This window comes from Protomyctophum parallelum (assembly GCF_964188405.1).
Source record: "Protomyctophum parallelum genome assembly, chromosome: 5".
NCBI classification, from domain to species: domain Eukaryota; kingdom Metazoa; phylum Chordata; class Actinopteri; order Myctophiformes; family Myctophidae; genus Protomyctophum; species Protomyctophum parallelum.
The window spans coordinates 52497885-52518678 of record NC_139702.1 but is presented as its reverse complement, the minus strand read 5'-3'; the positions used below and the strand labels follow the sequence as shown (position 1 = coordinate 52518678).

Genomic DNA, 20794 nt, shown 5'->3' with positions numbered 1-20794 from the left:
TAACGTGATGCTAACACCAAAATGGGTTCCCGATCAGAATGGGTTAAAGCTTCTGACGAGAGGTAAAGAGTGTGTGCGTATTCCAATGATACTAGAGTGTGTGTAGCGAGTGTGTGTGTGTGTGTGTGTGTGTGTGGGGGGGGGGGGCTGGTAGACTCTAGCGGTAGAGATAGTTAACATTTTCTTCTTTTGCTCCATGCAACCTTGCCGTTGACATCTCTAGATATACAATATCAGTAAAAGAGCCCATTGTTGGAATGTTAATGTGTGAGTGAGGAGGTTTCCACTGCGTAGCAACCTACATCTTCTCTGCTGCAGCTAAACCAGCAAAGAAGACACACTTTTAACTGTATTTGGGATACATAATTTAAAATAAATAAAGATGGAGAAGGTGTAATGTTAACTCGTAAAAGTAATGAAAGTTTAGCAGCAACCATAGTCCAAAATGTGGAAACATTTGGACATTTCCAAACCATATGGAAGAAGGTACCCAACTACTACCTATACTATTTGAAGCGCAAAAAGTAGAGTTGGGATTATTCATAAATCCTCATAGCACATAAACTGCAGGGGGTCAAATATGTTCGGTGAACAAAATGTAGATGAATCTGTTGATGATCAGGATTTCTAGAAGACAACATAATCAATCAGGATCTAGATTTAGTATCAGATAGGGTCCCATAATTACATTCTAATAAAAATGCATACAGTGTGGAAACAAGACCTCTTGATCTACTAGCATCACAGATAAGTCTATGTATTGTAAAGGGTGATATTTCATGTAAAAAAAAATTAAATGAACAATGTTTTTATTAACAAAATCAATAGCCAAAAACAATGCATATCCAACTATTTTGCCACCCCTGTAAAGGAGTTAACGGGAATTGAATTGCTCCTTTATCCTGGTCAAGGTACAGCTCAGTATATTTAAAAAGGGTACAACATTTGGTCAATTGCCAGTGATTCACAACATGCTACTGCAACACACACACACACACACACACACACACACACACACACACACACACACACACACACACACACACACACACACACACACACACACACACACACACACACACACACACACACACACACACACACACACACACACACACACACACACACACACACACACAATTGTGCTGCTCGGAGAAAGACGATGCTTTAGTACTGCAGATTCTAGAACGGTCTGCTATGTTAGTCCATTTCATCTGTCTATTTTCTGTTGGTATTTTGCTAAATAAATGTGTGCGTAAATGTAGAGAATGTTATTGTACCATCAACTACTGTCAAATGCTGACACTGTTGTGTAACACCTCACAGCTCTGCTCCTGGAAAGCTAGCTCTATCAGGTTGGTTGATTGGTTCTGTGTAGAAAGGCAAAGCTAGTGCTACCATCAAAGGTGCCTCTGACTTGGCATGCGAATATTGTGCGATCAAGTATCTACTGAAGCCAAACTATTCCGCTCAAGACATTTGCCAAATTCAGTGGTGATTTTAATACTTTTAAGAACATTACTCCCCAGTTTCAGCCATATCCTGGATAAAAGTAAATTCTCTCTTGACAGTAAGATAAGAACGCAATTTGCCTAAGCCTGATCTGTTCTTGTGGTGTTGCCTTTCCCAGTTCACACCTCAGTAAAAGACACTGGAGAGTAATCTACAATAAAGTAATTTAAAGTGGTTTTACCCTATTCCGGGCTCCAGGTATGTAGGAGGGTACATCGGGGTGGGACTGGACAAACGACAATCACAGAGATAAATAGTTAAACAAAGAGAAATAAATAATTTCACACACACACACACACACACACACACACTCTCTCTCTCTCTCTCTCTCACACACACAAACTAACCGAATTCCACCAATAAAATCATGAATCATTGTTTCATTTACCTGTGTGCCTCCCATAGCTCACACAGCCGATTCATTTTGGAGAGCATTGCAGACACTACAGGACTGCTACTCTATTCTGAACCTAATTCAAGATTATGACAAACTCATTTTAAACTGCACACTAAAATATGCGTCTGAAAACATTTAAGGTGAGAAATAGGCAATGCAGGAACATACAGTAGACGTGACTCGGCACAGCTCTCATCTCATTCTTTCCAACAAGGCAGTGTAGTCACATTAAGAATAGATCCCATATCTCAACGGGGACGGTCGGGTCAGCTGAGACGCAACCAGCCTCTGTTGTTTTACCAAGAAATACCCAGGCGGTCTGGGCACCTAGGCTGCTAAGCCAGCCTGACGGCGTGTCGCGGGTTCGACTCCCAATCCCGACGACCTTTGCCGCCTGTCAACCCCCCATCTCTCTCCCCATTTCCTGTCACCATACTGTAGCATACACTATCCAATAAAGGCAGAAAAAGCCCAACAAAATATCTTAAAAATATATATATCAATAAAGGTAGCAAAAAAGCCATCACAGCTTGACTTTAAGTTACATAGCAAGTTTGCTCCTACAGTTCAGCGTGAAATGGTCAATTTGTTTCCACTAATTGGTCAACTATAGTTGTATGTATCAGGCCTCTGGGTACATGTGTTAACTTATCAACACAAGGGGTTATCAAATATCCCAGTCTTGGGGCAAATAAAGACTGGATGTCATCATGAATATATAGTACCAAATAAAGTGACAAAAGAAAGGTAGATACCGCAGGCCTAAGACATTTCTGTACTTATACATTTCAATAAAAATAGAATAGTTTGCATGCTGAAATACAAAATCATCTGTAGACGTTAAAGACATCATGTGGTTATTTAGATTTAATTGTATGGCCCTGCATCAAGATGCGAACTGTCCTAGCAATAAACACGGTTGTGTAAGCGACAGTGTTACTAGCGTAACCACCATACAGACTGACACCGCATGTAGCAGCAACAAGGCAACTCCTTTCCAGAGCCTGCTTGCTCCACTTCCTGCTCAACAAATTGGACAATAGAGGATGACTCGGAACGCTACAGCCTACAGCTCACGTCTGATTCTTAGTAGCGTGTGGATGTCGCATGCTGAAAATATCAGATCTACAAGCTGGTAGATCCTATTTTCAGTACAAGTACATACATATTACATACACCAATTGGCCTGTTGTAATGTGTACAACACAGAACACACACACACAGCGACAAACAAAACAGAGTTTGTAACTCACCCCACGTCTCTGTCCAGCATGGTGCCCGGGTGGAAGGGGGGGAAAGCGCTACCGTTGGGGGGCTCCTTAGGGGAGTACAGCTTGAACGACTTGGACGAACAGCCTGGAGGAGGGAGAGAGAGGACAGGTTCACATATTCACATCATTACCATATCACAGTTTACATTTACATTTAAGAGCGGTACCCTGCTGACATTCCTATCCAGAGGCTCTTGTAACAAGGGCATCTGTATAATAAGCTTTAAGTGTGGAGGACAGGGAAGGGCAGACTCAAACATTCTGAGTAATGAAGGCACCTGTCAGTGCCTGTTCCCAGCAATTCATTGTAATAACACATTCTCATTTTCCTGGTTGGTACGGGGGTAAAGTACGCGCCCGCTGCGGTTCAATTCCTCCACAGTGCCTCCGGCCTGGCCGGGTGCTCCATCAAACACAGCTGGCCGTGTTCACGGGTGGAAACTAGAAAGCCAGCAGGGGTTTGTGTTCTTTGTTGCTGCTGCACTAGCGACTCCTACAGGTTGGTCGGCGTGCCAGTTCGGCAGGGAGCAGAACCGAGAGGCCAACATGTAAATGTTGCGCATAACACTCTCCCGGTGAAACTCCTGTCAGGTGAAACGAAGCAGCTGGTGGTGACTCCATGTGTATCAGAGGAGACAATGTGTTTATCTTTATCTATTCTATACCATCCCCAGACCAACAAATGGGACCAAGTTGTAGTTCATTGTTTGCATGGAATTGGCATAAATAGAAAACAATATAGCGCTTTTGGTATTCAAAAGCTGTACAAGTGTATAGAATAAACATGGTAGAACAAATGAAGTTGTACATACAGAGAAAACAAGCAACAAATCATACTTGAATTTATGCCTGTCGTACTATTGTCGCTCTCCAATTTGAGTTGTTAATCAATCATTAGCATCTGCTCTCTTTTTTCTACCCAACTCTACATAGGACTATTTACTGTGCTTATTGCGATCTCGCGCTTCCAAGTCACTCTGGATAAAAGCGTCTGCTAAACGCTTAAATTGTAAATTGCTAGCAACCTGTCTGAGTAATGAGTATGCTTACAAAAAGACGGAGACTTGATTCTTGCGTGACGGTAAACTCGTAGGTATTTTTATTTTGCGATTTATTATTTCAACACAATATCTATATTGCATCTTATATTTGACCTTATATATTTTTTTACATCACAGTATTATTATTATTGCGGAAAATGCCACATCAACATTTTTCTGCTTGTACGAGTGAGTGACAAAACCCTTGCCTTGAATCTAATACTCTTGCACACTAGGGCACCAACAGGACACAACTGGACTGCTGGCCAAACTTAGCACTGCGCATCGAACCTGCGACCTTTCAATGAAAAGAACTCTACCCCTGGGTCACCCTGCGGTCACTGCTGTTTGTCATGTAAAGAGGGGGCTTTGCAGAGTGAGCTGGGATTGAACATGATGTGTTCCCGACCGTTACAAGACGGCCACTCGTGTGTAATTGTCGCCATGCTGCTCTGCATTTTTTCCTTGCACCATATGAGGAAAGTGACTGCATATGTGGTCCTAGCAGAGGGCCAGTGTGGCCCAGTTTCGGGCTGGCTGCTCTTAGTGACTGGTCAGCAACAGCGGTAGTCTGGCCTACTAGCATGAAGGTGGAGAAAAACAATGAGTTCTCCTTTTTAACATGGGCTGCTGCTAAACAGAAACACAGCTTCACTCTCACATTGCTCCACTTAAATGTCCATAAAGAACATGAAGTCACGCTCTACGTCCTGAATACCAAAACTGGCGTTTTGACACACACACACACACACACACAGTCGCACACACACACACACACAGACACACACAGTCCACCCCCTGCTTTTCTCTAATTGGCCAGCTCTATCATAAAGGCCATCCAGGCGTAGCGGCCATGAGGTCATGACCTCTACCGTCGCCCTGGCAATGCCCCGCCTCATTAATGTCCCTTCTCTGTCTCGTCTCTGCATATTAAACATCTCACTGACATGACACGTGTGTGTGTGTGTGTGTGTGTGTGTGTGTGTGTGTGTGTGTGTGTGTGTGTGTGTGTGTGTGTGTGTGTGTGTGTGTGTGTGTGTGTGTGTCACAGACAGGGTACAGAAAGTTATTTTGGGTTACAATTGCATCGTATAATAATGATGTTATTAAATCAAGTATTTGAAATAAACACACAATCTTCTTTTAAACAGTTCAGGGTGAGATATCAGAACTTGGTAGTGTAATGAATAAAGGAGTGACTTAATGTTTGGGACATTACAGCAAAGTGATGAAGTCTATTGCCTCCCTTTATTCTACTGAATGACAGAAGGTAAATATAAACCATATATATATCTATTATAAATACATTTTCTGTTGGTTACACTAAGCAAAGAGACATGCCAAGAAGGCCAGACAGATACTAAATTAAGTAGCCAAGCACGGACAGACACGTGCCTATGGCATTGGCATGCACGCGCTCACATACATACAACCTGCCAGCGCAATACAACCATAAATCTCTCCATCAAAGGGACATGGGTGGGGTGAACGGGGTAGTAACTCACTCAACTTCACACACTGACTGACACATGCACATATGTGCGCATGCACTGTGTGCACAAACATTCACACAAAGCTTGGTCTCATAAAATCCCCCCCCCCCCCCCCCCAGTCAAGTCAAGTTAAAAAAAAACTATTTATGAACCGACTGTGATTTGTTATGGTTTGTTTTTAGTATTTTAGCATTATTTTAACTAGGATTATAGTAAGGCAGTGGAATGGAATTTAGTTAAATTTTGCATTTCATGTAATGTTAAAGCTATCCATCTACCCATCATCCATCCATCCATCCATCAAAGAACAGCAATCTCATCACACTTAAGAGTCAAAAGACATTGGAGAAAAAAAAAATCCAGCACAGCGATAGTTAATTGAGACATGGAAATCAGAAGGTTTAACTCAGTCACGCTCACAATTCAATCAGGTGGTCCTTTTAAGCAGTCACTACTCTGTGTTCACTCTGAATGTCAAACTGACTCTGTGGTTGTTCAAATCCCCTCCACCTCCCCGGCCTCCTCCCTGTGGCATTTAGTTCTGTAAATGGGTGATTCTGTGATTATAATGTGATTTATGGATTGTACTATGATTATGTGGTATGTACCTACAGTATGTGGTATATGGAATGCATTGTATGTTGTTGATGTAATGTCTTTAACTTATCTTATGCTCTGCTCTGGGATTTGTTGTTTATCAGAGCCGTGTCTTGATGCACAGATAATCTGATATATCAAATGTGAAATAATATCAGAGCTGTGTCTCGGTACACAGCTAATCTGGGATATCACATGAGCAGAGTCACACCACCATACTAAATGCAATAGCTTTGCAAATTGCAATAAATCTGAGCTGAAGAGTCTTAATGAAATATAATATCTGCTAAACTACTATTCAGAAAGGTGACATGCATTATCGGGACATTGGTTTCACCAATAATGAGGATTACAATTATCAATGAGTGACAAGCAGATGAGGGAGATTTTATTCTGAAAACGCCCGCCTTCCCTTTCCCCCCCCCAAAAAACGTGTAGCGAAATATTCCATTTCTACATTGCGCTAGTAAGACTGATCTCTCTTTAGAAAGCGTTAATATTGTAACCGAAATGCATGAAGTCAGAAATTAGTCCAGAACATCGGCGTTATGATCAATGTGTGCAGAGGCAGCATAGATTGAGAAAATATGGTATTTTGTTGGCCGTAAACAAGGAAGTAATGGGTGCGCGCACGCACGAAACAGGTCGGGAGGGGCTGAGCAAGGCACTACCTAGCAATGGCAGTTTCCAAAAAAATGGATTGATTTTATGCGATGATTTTAGCGATCCCGTTTGATATAGATAACAGACCTTAGGACATGCCCACACGTCCTTAGCTCCCTCCGGTTCTATTTGATAAGACGTGTGTGGACGTCCTGGGCATCAGAAGTGTCCATTTAGGACTGAGGACGATTCTACAAATGTCTTCTAAATCCTGACAGTTTTATGAAAAACCTATGTTTCTATGTCAGTGGTTCTCAAACTATTTCATGTCAAGGACCCCAAAAATTATATGCAATCGTCCACCGACCCCCATCTGAAAATATGTTGTTCCAGGGACCCCCCAGATATTTGAGTTAAAAACGTTCGCTCTGAATTAACCGTCTTCCTGCCATTGCCGAAGCCCTTCGGCAATTGAAGCATTAATTTGATATTAACGCTTGCTGCCATTGCCGAAGCCCTTCGGCAATTGCCCTTTATTAGTGCATATGATTGATCAAGCCATAATGCTACTCACGTTAGCCGGTTAGCTAGCACTGTTGTTAGCACTGCACTGGATCGTTCATATTAATTCACCGTCGCCATAAGAATCCATTCTATCCGTTTCTTTCAATCGCCTGTATCTCCTATTCCTTGTCCCAGATGGCATTTTTGGTCAAAACAGCGTTTCTTTGACGGCACGAGCCGACGTTGTGGAGTGCAAAAATGTACCGGCATTTTTCGATCATGTAAACAAAGGTTGTCTTGGCAACGTAAAGCTGGCAGGGATAAGCTCACTTCCGGTTGAGGCAAAATGTGGCTTTTCAAAATAAGAGCTCAAATTAAAAAAATGCTGGCATGAATTAGGTCCTAATTTCTCAATAAATGGCAGCAGTAAAAGGGTTAAGAATATATATATATTCAAAGATTTGAGCCACATTTTCACGATTTTTCAGAAATAGCAGATCTACAAGCTCGTAGTGCGGCACTTGGTGCCACGCTATGAGCGTGTAGATCTGCTATTTTTCAATAGCCAAAGTATAACAATGCTTAAAACACCAAAAGGGGTTCCCGCCCTGAATTTAATGTAGTGTTACGTTAGATCAAGTGCTTCTAGTCTATAATGAGCTTCGCCAAGAAATGTGCATGTAGTCGACTGCTGGTCTGGCAGAATGACTCAATGGAGATGCAAAGAAATATATTCTGATAACAGTTAGCCGCAATTTGCAACACTAGATTTTTTCACAATGGGTTGAATCTGGAGTTGCAACACCAGCCATTGACAGGCCATTCATCCAAAAACAAAAGTCCAATCTACTTGTATTAAACAACGTTAATGTGTTGGAGTTTGGAAGCGCTCGTCGAAGTCACTCAACGGCCCTGCACTGAGTGCATTCCACCAGTTTTGTATTTGCGCATAAGCCAGGAGGCAGCAGCACGATGCCGTAATGAAAACAAGTGCTTCCAACCTCCAACACTTCATTATTGCCGTCACCGAATTCATAACATGTCTCGGACTTTTTATGAAACACTGCAAGAGGATAATTCAAGCTTTCCAATAAAGCTGCAATGTTGGTGAGTTTAACGTAATTTAATACAAGCAGATCAGACATTTCTGTTTTGATGATGGGCTGTCAATGGCTGGTGTTTCAACTCTAGATTCAACCCATTATAAAGAATCTAGTGTTGCAAATTGCGGCTAGATCAAAGTAGTAGTTTGTTTTAATATTCAGAAAACTACTGCAATATCATAGTGTCAATATTATTCATTAAAGTCCAAGGTTCAGAGCAAATAGTAAATATTGCCCTATTTAGTAGCCTAGACTCTTTTTCTGACAAAGTTATGGGTTCAAGACAAGACAATTTGAACGTGGTATCAACTCTTCCTGCGTTAGGGATCTGTTTGCCAAAAGTCCCACACATTAAAAATCATGCTTGCTTAGATATAAAAGCATCCGTCAGCTTATTTTTTTAACAACTTACTTTATTCTAATGTGATCATTACATAATTAAAGTGTACTAGACCGGTGCCTGGCTATAGAGCACGGTAGATGGTAACGATGGAAGTTGGAGATCCATGCCCCACCCGGCCATACTATTGTACCTGTGTCAGAGTACCCGTTCCTCCCATCTGTCTTATATGCCCAAATATGGATATTTCTAGATCTGTCTCTCTTAGAGCCATATGAAATCCGTGTTAACGGAATCGCGGAAATGACCAATAAAAATGGAATTGGAATAAAACGCGGAATATCGCGGAATTGGTCCTAATCTGGCCTGAAATTCAGTTTTCGGGAGAAAATGGAACATTCAGTGGTCAGGTTTGTTCAGAAATCAAGTGAAGATGGAGGAGCGAGCTTTTTAGCCACACGCGCGAACGTGCACATACGCAGTAAGCATGTCGTTGTTGTTTACGTTCCAGTCCAAAAAAGTGCTGTGCAATTCATCCATCCAGACCAAAAGCAAACCGCCCACTGTTAATTTTGCATTGCATTGTAAACAGCCGTGCCTCGTTATAGCCACTCACGTTTCTAACTTGCGGTCACAGTCGCGATACTTTTCAGTTGTGTGGTACTTAATACTTATATATTGATTTAACTATAACAGAAAGTTCTATCCAGACTATCCACAGTCCCATCTACCAGTCACGGAGCTGGGACTGACAGTACACACAGAGACGAGTCGACGAGCAGCAGCACCAGACCAGCTAGCTAGAAGCCAGAGGTGTTGCCAGTATTACTCTGGCAGAAACAAGCTACCAGGTCTATACAAAATAAGACAAAAAGAAGCAACACTGGTCGTTTCTGGAAAGTTGTTGCCAAATAAGCGATTAGTAAGTAATTTAATTTAATTTATAAGCGATTTTGGGATTATTTTTGTAGATTGAAAAAATATTGGGGGTCCTTTGCTCTTGGCATGAAAATGTTTGAGAACCACTGCTCTAAAACAATATTAGACAACGTTTGAGCCACAAACGCATTGCTCTCTCTCTTCTCCTTTTGTATAAATTAAATAGGCCTATTCATGATTCTGCTATAGATAACGTAAACAAGCATAAAGAGCAAAATACGGAATTCAGAAATATTAAAATGGAAAAAACGGAATTTGGGGAAAGAATTAACGGAATTGGGAAAAAATAAAACAGATTTCATATGCCTCTAGTCTCTCTGTGTTCTTTTATTCCTATGGAGTGTTTGTGTTGTGATGTCAGAACTGGTCAGCTCCATATATGGACACTGGGCATGGGCCCTGTCCAGAGCCCGGGAAGAGGCCTTTTGTGGCGGTTCTGGACAACCGTGGGTCCGACCGACTTGACACCGGGCACTGCACTCCCTGTGGGGGTGTGGAACGTGTGTCGGTTAAGTCGGTTCTCGTGTTACGTGGATTACAGACGTACACGCGTACGTAGACAGACACACAACTCACAAGAGACTTGGTGCATTTATAGTTAGATAAATGTGGCAAAGACACAAAGTTTGTTCGAGCAAACACGTGGCAAGGCTCAAGTCAACAATCACAAACAAAACAACCACACCACTGTGGACTGGAGCCATTCATCTTAAAGCATACTGTACCCTTGACTTAGGATAAAAAAACTAAGTTGTTTACTGGGGGGAGCGGAGCCATAAGCAATAATAGCTGCATCATCAGCAAAGGGAAATAAGTGGAAGGGGGAGTGGAGGCAGATAAATAAATAAACAATCAATGGTGATGTGTCCATTAGTTGTTGAGAGCTCCATTAGCTCCTCTTTTCTCCCTGCTGGTGGTTAATGACAGACCGTCACAATCACATCAGCTAGACCCCACTTCCTCTATTAGGAATAACACACTTACACATACACATACTCTCAACAACACACATACGGGAAGCAGTAAATCTACTTGAGATCCCTTTCCAAAATCCCTGAACCCTCGCAAATGTCCTCAAACAACCTATCTGTCCAGCACACACAATATCAAGTCTAAAGGGTCACTTAAATCTTAATCTACATATCCTTAATCCTTCAAGTTATGGCACATTTCCTAAAGACAGATTATCTATACATGTAGATTATCAAAGTCATGCATGTTTTTACATCAGGTATTACATACACAAATTACTTGTGTATCTCTCTATCAATATGTGTGTGTTTATGTGTTATGTTTTATCAATCACATTAAACACCAAGCCTAATGTGAGACCCATGACTCAAACTATTTAGCTCTAGTCTCTGTTTTAGACCAACAGCCTGTCCTGACCTGTAGTGTACTAGTGCCAAACACAGATTTATTACACCCCTAAGATGAGCTTCCCCTCATCCAATGGGACTACCACACCAGCATTCAACCATTCGCATTTTAAGATAGCTGTGGTTATTTCTTATTATTATATATTTATCATTATCGTAATATGTACGCCAAAGCCATCTCGTATGAAGATATCACAACACTACAGGAATATCTCTGACAATAGCAATTACAATGGCTAGCAAGTTTATGATGCTAACCCCCCTAGCTACATGCTAACGCAGCCACAGAACAGGTGATGGGGAGTGATGAGGGAGTAACACAGGGGTAACATCGATCACAACGCGACTGTCATCGGAAGACAAACAAATGCGATTAATCTCCAATAACACCAAAAAACTGTAAAATGCTGACTACACATTTGCCCCGTGGGCCTCCGGTGCCCACAGCGCTAGCTAAAGCTAACGTTAGCAATCCCAATAGCCCTAGTAGTATGTAGTTAGCCTGTCTTAGCTGTGTTGCTAACATCCTGGCGTTAAAGCTATGTTTAAAGAGCGAAAGCGTTGAAATAACACCCACACGAAGAGCCAGATCGTAAACAAACACACATGTGATGGCTATCGAAGACGTGGGAAATCAACCGGTGTGTGCTGTTCATAAAACCGTCCCTTTACCTGCTTAAGAAGCCCAATCAGAAGATTGATGTTTACAGATCCGTGATGATAGACGGGGTGGTTGTGTGTGTGTAGTGTGTGTATGTGTACGCTCCTTGCGTAAAAGCGGTCAGGCCCACTGTGCGGTGGTTGGCTGGTCGAGACGCACAACCCCAATACGTCCCACACACTGAACTGGAATTAAAAAAAATCTTCCCAGTCTCAACGGTGGTGGAGGAGGGGGGTATAAAGAAAAGCAGAACCGTATATTATTGTTTCGGTTAGTGTTTTGTCCCGCATGAGGAGGCCATGTTGTCAGTAGACTGCAGCCCGCTGTGGGTTTACACATACGGACCCCGATGAGCCCTTTGTTCACTAGAGGACATGAACAATAGCTGTAGGCCCTCCTCTCCTCTCTCCTCCTCCCCTCCGCAATGCATTTGCTCCTGTCTTCCTCTCCGTCGCTGGAAGGGGCGCCCTCTCCTCTCCTCGCTCCCCTGTCTCCCACCCTCCCCCACACTTCAGTGCACACAACTGCACAGAAAGGTTGTTTGCTAAGCAGTTTTCCCCTGCATACATGCATCCCATAGATAGCCTCTTCGCTGTAACTGACGCGGATGAGAATTGACCTAATGCAGCTGACTGTCTAGAAGTACAGGGGAATGACTTAAGTGGAGTGGAGTGGTGATGATGGCTGCAATTAGAGGTTCAATGCAGATCCAATTAGCGCGCATCATTTAAATGGCAAACAACAGAATTCAAGACACGCATTGCGATGACAGCCAGAGCAATGCAAGGGACAATATTTCAGCTCAGAGGGGGAAATGATCCAATAACATAATTAAAACAAAGATTATAGAATTGTGTGCTTTTTGGGAGTTTAGCTAATTCCATTCTTTCTCAATCACTCTTTATATTCTCTCTCTCTCTCTCTCTCTCTCTCTCTCTCTCTCTCTCTCTCACGCACGCACGCACGCACAGCACAGGAAGGCAGCACTAAGCCAGAGAAGAGTCCCATAGATGTCTAAATCTGTTTAAATCTCCTAATCTTAATCAGATATTCAGATAGCATCCAGAGAGAAGCCACCCATATGGTCCAAGCTGGGATATAAAAAGAGCAAGAGTCACTTTTAGGTCAGTGGTGTGTGTGTGTGTGTGTGTGTGTGTGTGTGTGTGTGTGTGTGTGTGTGTGTGTGTGTTGATCTATTACAGGCGACTTATAAAGCATTAGCGTAACACTGAGTCTTTTCCACAATGTCATTAAAATATTTTCAATAATGATACCCAATATGGATTCATACAGAGATTGCTGTTCTTGTGAGCTGTCAGAGCTGAGATGGATAATTTCATCACCTTCCAAATTATGGTTTAGGTATTATTACAGTTATGCAGTGTTGTCTTTTCTGAGGATACATTTTTATGATATTTCACATAATTTAACACACTTTCGTGGATTTAAATGTATGGTTCCACATAGATTAGAAACATATCTTCCAATATTTAAATAGTAAATGTGCTCTCAGTGCTCTGAGTCTGAAATGCGCACTACTGTATGTAGGCCCTATACCTATAGGGGGTCTGAGAACTCTGTTTTGATTCCCCATGAGGTCACAACCACTATCACAGCACTGTGAACTGTACGGGAGATCTGGTTCAACTCAGATTACACTTAAACATTTACTGAAATTAATTGTGAATCTAACTGAAAAAAAAACATTTTGTCATTGCCGGGGCAGAAACCTCATATCTCTTTTTTTCTCTTTTTCAACTCCACTTTGTCATAATGACATTAGAGTAAATGTAGCAAAAACAGCTGATCTCCAAGCTCACAATGTGTTTCACTGCAACACGTTGTAGATCAGCTATTTTAGCTATTCATGAAATCTTTTCTAAGTGGTTTAGCATGTGCATGTGGGTTTTATAAATATGTAACCAATGAAAAGTATTACTATTAAAAGTATTAAGAGATTGGGACTAAATAATAACTACATTGGATTCATTGAAAAACGTATACATTTCCTGAAAGTGTATCTCATCCTCATCACAGATGTATATAGGCACCTATAGTATTTCATGCAGATGCAGAGACAGTGACACCTGCAGCCATAAGGTACCTAGAGAGATACTACTACTGTACATGTAACCATGGTAACGCTCTACACACCTTGTGAGCTTTAAGAATCTCGGTAATGTTCTTCTCTTTGGTGTCTTTGTGTGTCTAGCAGCCAGAGGTCAGGTGTAGTCAGAGAGAGCTCTTATAGTCAGTGTGTGTGTGTGTGTGTGTGTGTGTGTGTGTGTGTGTGTGTGTGTGTGTGTGTGTGTGTGTGTGTGTGTGTGTGTGTGTGTGTGTGTGTGTGTGTGTGTGCCTGCGTGCGTGCGTGTGTGTGTGTGTGTGTGTGTGTGTGCAGGCCAAATGTCCCCACAAGTATAGAATAAGGGGTTAGAGTTTTAGAGTTATGAGTTATTTATACTTAGATGTTGAACACTGAAAATAGCAGATCTGCGAAGCATTGTGATTTGTGAGCTTGTACATCGGCTATTTGTGGCTTCAGGAATAATGTTAAAAAGGTTAAAAAAAGGTTCTAAAAATGGCATTCATGAAATCTCAGCGCTGAAATCTTGATGTCCTCACAAGTAGGCTACAGTAATAAAAAAAATGTGTGTGTGTGTGTGTGTGTGTGTGTGTGTGTGTGTGTGTGTGTGTGTGTGTGTGTGTGTGTGTGTGTGTGTGTGTGTGTGTGTGTGTGTGTGTGTGTGTATACGGCTAGTTCTGTGCATTTGACTATCTTACATTCACTAGCACTCGTAGCCATGGCAACACAAGCAGTCAATGGTGTCACAAGTGGATAGAGGCTAAGAGTCACCGTGGAAATGGACATACAGAGGTTAATCCTAAGGAGTTTGTGTGCCTGTGTGTATTTCATGTGTGTACTGTACATCTGTGTGTGAACGTGTTTGTGTTTGCTTGTTTGTGCGTCTGTGCATGAGACAGTGTGCATGTTGTGTGTGTGTGTGTGTGTGTGTGTGTGTGTGTGTGTGTGTGAGCGTGCGCGTGTGTGTGTGTGTGTGTGTGTGTGTGTGTGTGTGTGCAAAGCTCATCCATTGAAACAGTACATGACATGAGTTAATCCCCAACGTACGCGTGCACGTGTGTGTATTGGGGGGTGAGATGTGGGGAGGTGTCAGGATAAGCCTAGAGGGGCTTACACACACGCAGGCACGCACTCACGCACACACACACACACACACACACACACACACACACACACACACACACACACACACACACACACACACACACACACACACACACACACACACACACACACACACACAGACACACACACTTTTCCCTCTCAGGCATAGACTGGCCCTTATCTTCAACTAGCACCCCAACCAGTAAGTAGCACACACATGCATAAATGGACACAAACTCACACATTGAGGCGTGTGCGCGTGTGCGCACACACACACACACACACACACACACACACACACACACACACACACACAGTTTGTGCAGTTCCACATTCACACCTAAAGCCGTAAATCTCTGTATTATAACTGATTAATGCAGCAGCACACAGCCTCTGAATAAACTCCATAAAGTGCACTGTGTGCCGTTTTCACTAAGCTCACAGTTAAACCCAAAAGTACAACTTAGTTCAGTCACCTTTTGTCAAAGTTATAGTAAGAGAGAGAGTTTTATGGTAAAACTTCAGAAGTCTCTCTCTGGGTAGCTATAAAGGTGAGCATTAACAGCTGTAAGAAGGAACAACAATCATCCTTTTTCTGTTTTTCTGTTCGAACCTCAGGGTCACACAATTCTGACTGTGGTGCAGAAGCAGGTATAAGATAGAAAGACACGGAGATAAAGAAAGAGAGAGAGAGAGAGAGACAAACAGAGTGAAGTAAAGAGAGAGGGAGAGAAAGAAAGAGAGACAGAGACTGAGAGAACTAAGGAGATAGAGAAAGGACAGAAAGAGGCTTACCTGCATCGGTATCTAGTTGATCTGTCATGGCCATTTTGTTACCCCAGGATGAGACCATGCCATAATCTGTCTAAATAAAATACTCTGCTCCCTCTCTCTGTTTCTCTTTCTCTGTGTCTCTCTCACTCTGTCTGTAATGATATCTCTCATGTCCAGACTGCCTGGCTTTGGGGCACAAGGAAGGGGAGGAGGATGTGTATAATGTGCGTGCGTGCATGTTGGGGGGGGGGGTGCATGTGTGTGTTTGTTTATGCCTTTGTGTGTACATTTATGGTTATAATGTGCATGAACACATAGAGGCAAGAGTGTCCACATAAGTATGAGTTTTGTGTACATTTGTTTGCCTTTTCATGGTCAAGTACAGCATGTGGTGTGTGTGCACGTGCATGTGTGTGTGTGTGTGTGTGTGTGTGTGTGTGTGTGTGTGTGTGTGTGTGTGTGTGTGTGTGTGTGTGTGTGTGTATGTGTGTGCGCGTGTTGATCTATTACAGTTGAGCTATAAAGTAGTTTGTGCATGTTAAACATTTCATACATTATGTGTGTGAGCATATATACTGTGCATGTGTGAGTACTGTGTACATTATGTGTGAATGTGTTCTTCCGTCTGCTCGCCAGTCAACAGGAAACTAAACGGCAGACACATCTGTCAGGGCTCTGATAACAACCGTCTCATACACACCCCGCCCTCTAACCATAAGCCTGACCCAGGCCCAGATCAAACATAAGTCTGACCCAGGCCCAGATCAACCATAAGCCTGACCCAGAAACAGAACAATCATATAATCCTGACCCAGGAACAGAACAATCATAAGCCTGACCCAGGAACAGAACAATCATAATCCTGACCCAGGAACAGAACAATCATAAGCCTGACCCAGGAACAGAACAATCATAATCCTGACCCAGGAACAGAACAATCATAAGCCTGACCCAGGAACAGAACAATCATAAGCCTGACCCAGGAACAGAACAATCATAAGCCTGACCCAGGAACAGAACAATCATAAGCCTGACCCAGGAACAGAACAATCATAATCCTGCCCCAGGAACAGAACAATCATAAGCCTGACCCAGGAACAGAACAATCATAATCCTGCCCCAGGAACAGAACAATCATAAGCCTGACCCAGGAACAGAACAATCATAAGCCTGACCCAGGCCCAGATCAACCATAAGCCTGACCTAGGCCAAGAACAGCCACCCAGAACAGAACCATCTAACCCAGTGGTACTCAAACCCTTTTTGCTCAGGACACCCCTTACTGTTTCATCAATGGCACCCCTGAATTACATTGTATTGTTACTTTAAAGCACATTACAGTTATGTCATATTATGGTTACGTAAATGTGTAAATATTTCCGCCTAAGATATAGTATGCCATGAGGAAAGCTTGACAGAATGTCCATTTCCATTAGGACAGATTGAAAATAGCCTTATATATTTGCCTAAAACCCTGCAAAATGTTAAATTCACCATTTGTCAGACTTCTGATTGGTCCCTGACTGACTAACCAGCAGGCTCTTTCTGCCTTGTTCCGCCCTGGTTCCACCTTGTTTATGTTGAATTTGCTAAAATATTTGTTAAAAACAAACATGATATGCCCAGTCACCATGCTGCACCTGTGATGTTCCTTTTTACTGACACCAAGTTTAAAATAAGAATTGAATGCACGGAATATCAATACGAAGCAATTGCAAAACATGTCATTTCAATGGTAGTGGATGGAGAGAAAGGATTTTTGTCCAACCACAAAACAGCAACCAATGGGTGTGAAGAGGGGCACAACCACGGGCGGGACTTGGCAAAGGGTGAATTATCCATCTCTGAGTTACCGTAAATTATCATTGAGTACAGTACAGTAGAGTACAGTACAGTACAGTACAGTACAGGGACCTCCTGGGGACCCCCACATGGTAACTGTCATTTCTCAACCGTTTCGGACGCGGGGCAGCTCGCCGGAACCGGCCCGGAGATCATACGAAACAACAACACAAGCTGCCACTTTGTAGAGTCAGTAACCGGAACAGTATATATAGGTCTGTGAGAACACTGGAGACCATTACAAGTAAACGTCTGGTAATCAACATTTACTTCATGATTAAAAGTACAAAAGTATAGCTTCAAAATGAAAACCAAACCAAAACCAAAAGTAACCAAGAGTAACCAAGAGTAAAAATAAATTAAAAAAAAGTCAATGAAAGTGAAAGTACTACTCAATATGCACAATGTCCCGTTTCACAACACAATTTATCATAATAGGCCTGTCTAAAATGTATTAAAAATCTTTTGAAAGTAGCAGATCTACAAGATCACAATGCTGTGAGCTTGTAGATCGTCTGTTTTCAAATAGCTAGAGTTTAAATAGGACTGAATTTGAAGTTCTTCTGATCAAGCAATAGTTGGAATAGGCTATCCAGCCGTGCTGAAATGAGCATGACAGCACCTAGCCCTATTTGAGAACGGAATAATCACATTAGAAATATCATCAGTTGTGCTGAGCAGTGATTAGACAGAGTTTTGTCAGAGCAGCAGCATTATTGACTTAGGAATGGAACAAAAAGGGCAGGTATACGCTCCTGTATTTTAACATCAGTTATCAGCCAAATATTTTCTGAGGTGGTACCAAGGTTGGGAACCAATGCGTTAGGTTAGAGCACCACCAGTGCACCACAGACTATAGAATCTATCACATAGTTTATATTGTTAATCTAAACTAGAAAAATACATTCTAAGAAAACTGTCTGTTGGCAACTTGGCACAGGACAGGAAAAAGAAGAAAAAGAAATATGTGTAGCTACTACGTTTGATGTGGCTCCCCATCAAGCATGCACAGGACATATTTGCACATCCACTTTGTTCAGATGCAGGTGCGTTGTGGATAGTGACTGAAACAATCATGAAAAGAAGTTTTGTGAACAGAAAGTCCTGCACACTGCTCTGAATCTGGTTTTTATTCAAAGTCCCTTTCTTCATCAAGTGTCTTCATGTCTTCACATCAAGCATGAAAAATGGAATAGTGAGCGCTACAATTACAGGATATACATGAAAGAATAACCATACATGAATGTTAACACATAGGCCTACAATACATTTTTAATAATGTATGCATAATGCATTACATAAAAGAGTGTTAATGATTCTGTAATAGATGAGCCAGTCAGAAATTAATTGCAGGAAGTAATTGCAAAGCAGACAGAAGACAAAAATCTGAACTTCAGCAAGTGTTATGAAAAAGAAACCATCAGCAACAAGGGACAGTGGTTCCATTTGAACATAAATAAAATATCAGTTAGAAATCAAAGATAGGCCTACAAACAATGGAACAATATTAGCCTATAAACACCACACAAAATAGCAAGAGAATAAATATTAATTCAATTTGTTCAGCAATGATAATAAAAAAAGATAAGTCAATGCACATTTGTTAAATGATATGTGTCTCTGACTGTCGCCTTCCTAATTAACATTAAGTTTCTAAATTATCTCCGATATTATCTATCCCTGTGGTATGCACGCTGTTTGCATTATGTTCTAACGGCGCCCTCCTGTGGCTGAAATATGTCACTGTTTTTGTATTCACCCTGTTGTATTTTCTCACGCGCCGGGTGAGTTCTCGCTAAAGGGATTTCTCTGGCATGCGAACACAGACGCAACAAGGGCACTTCAGCAGGGAAGTGCGTCACATAAGCACAAAGAATAAAGGGACGAAAATGGCTCCAAACCAAATTACAATTAGATAATTAGAGGTGAAATATTTATTTGTAAGTTAACCTTTCCCCGCCTATTACTATTACTAGCCTACCGTATGAGGTTTAGCAGGTTTTACCCACAAAGTTGCGTGTTTGTTTTCTGTTGTGCTTGTTAATGTTAATCATCATCATCATCACCAGTCAACCAACCACATTATTATTATTATGATAATGATTATGATTATTATGATTATTATTATTGCGGGTGTGTTAAACCAAAAATGACCAGTATCATGTCCATGTGCTATGACTGTGACATGTCTAACTATGCGCGCGGAGTGTCGTGCGCGTCTGGGAGTGGTGTCAGTTGCCGTCTGGGTGTGAGGTGGAGATGACAGCAGTGCCCTGATGCCGTGTTCTCTCTGTTCTCTGGAAGCCATTTTGTCTGTCTCTGATCTCAGAGTCAGGTCTGGTTCCCCCTCAAACCCCCCACCCCCCTTCAGCCAATCACATCACAGCTCAGCCTGGCAGAAAACACACAGCACAACACAGTCTGATCTCTCTCTCTCAGTCTGATCCCACATTCTTTCTGTCTCCCTCCCACCCACTTTTACGGGTCATAAGTGTTCATCTCTCTCTCTCTCTCTCTCTCTCTCTCTCTCTCTCTCTCTCTCTCTCTCTCTCTCTCTCTCTCCCCCTCCTACCTTGCACTTTGCTTTTCCCTGTCACATCTCTTTTCTCCCATTTTGTCATCCTCACCTTTATTCTCATTCTATCCCTTAATCCTCTACCTTTCTTTCTGCAACTGCATTTCTCCCCTCTCCCCCTTTCTCTCAGCATTGTCCCTACACCTCTCCATCCCTCTGTCTCCCACCCGTATTGCCACCCCATCTCCTCTCCTCTCCTCTCCTCTCCTCTCCTCTCCTCTCCTCTCCTCTCCTGTCTTGTTGTGTAAGTATGTGTCTAAACAACCTAGTCTTTGTGTGTGTATGCTCTGTTGCCATTTCAGCCAGCCTGCAGTCTTTACTCATTTTCTCTCCAATCAGGGACACCATGTGACTCTCTGCATGAGAGGGCACAGTCCCTTCCCCCTTCTCTCCCTCTCTCCCTCTCTCTCTCTCTCTCCCTCTCTCTCTCTCTCTCTCTCTCTCTCTCCCTCCCTCTCTCGCCCCTCACTGTTTCTCTACAGAGCACTTACCACCACTCCTCCCCATATCTACCAAGCCAGGCAACATACGCTAGCAATCAAGTCAGAGAGAGGAGGGGGTGAAGGAAGGATGAGGA

The 20794-nt window shown here is 42.3% G+C and overlaps 1 protein-coding gene across 8 annotated transcripts in view; it reads right to left on the bottom strand.

Annotated features, from left to right (window-relative positions):
* ldb1b (LIM-domain binding 1b) overlaps positions 1 to 20794 on the bottom strand; it is a 38437-nt gene that overhangs the window by 8013 nt on the left and 9630 nt on the right. For 2 of the 8 annotated variants that reach the window (XM_083764904.1, XM_083764907.1), the window contains exons 2-3: positions 3163 to 3265; positions 1694 to 1738 (exon numbers count right to left, since the gene is read on the bottom strand). In XM_083764904.1, coding sequence (XP_083621030.1) covers positions 1694 to 1738; positions 3163 to 3182 — 65 coding nt within the window. In that variant the 5' untranslated portion in view covers positions 3183 to 3265. Of the gene's footprint in view, positions 1 to 1693; positions 1739 to 3162; positions 3266 to 11850; positions 11992 to 15821; positions 15958 to 20794 lie in introns of those variants that run through there. The other 6 variants (XM_083764906.1, XM_083764902.1, XM_083764900.1 and 3 more) reach the window with 5 other exon arrangements.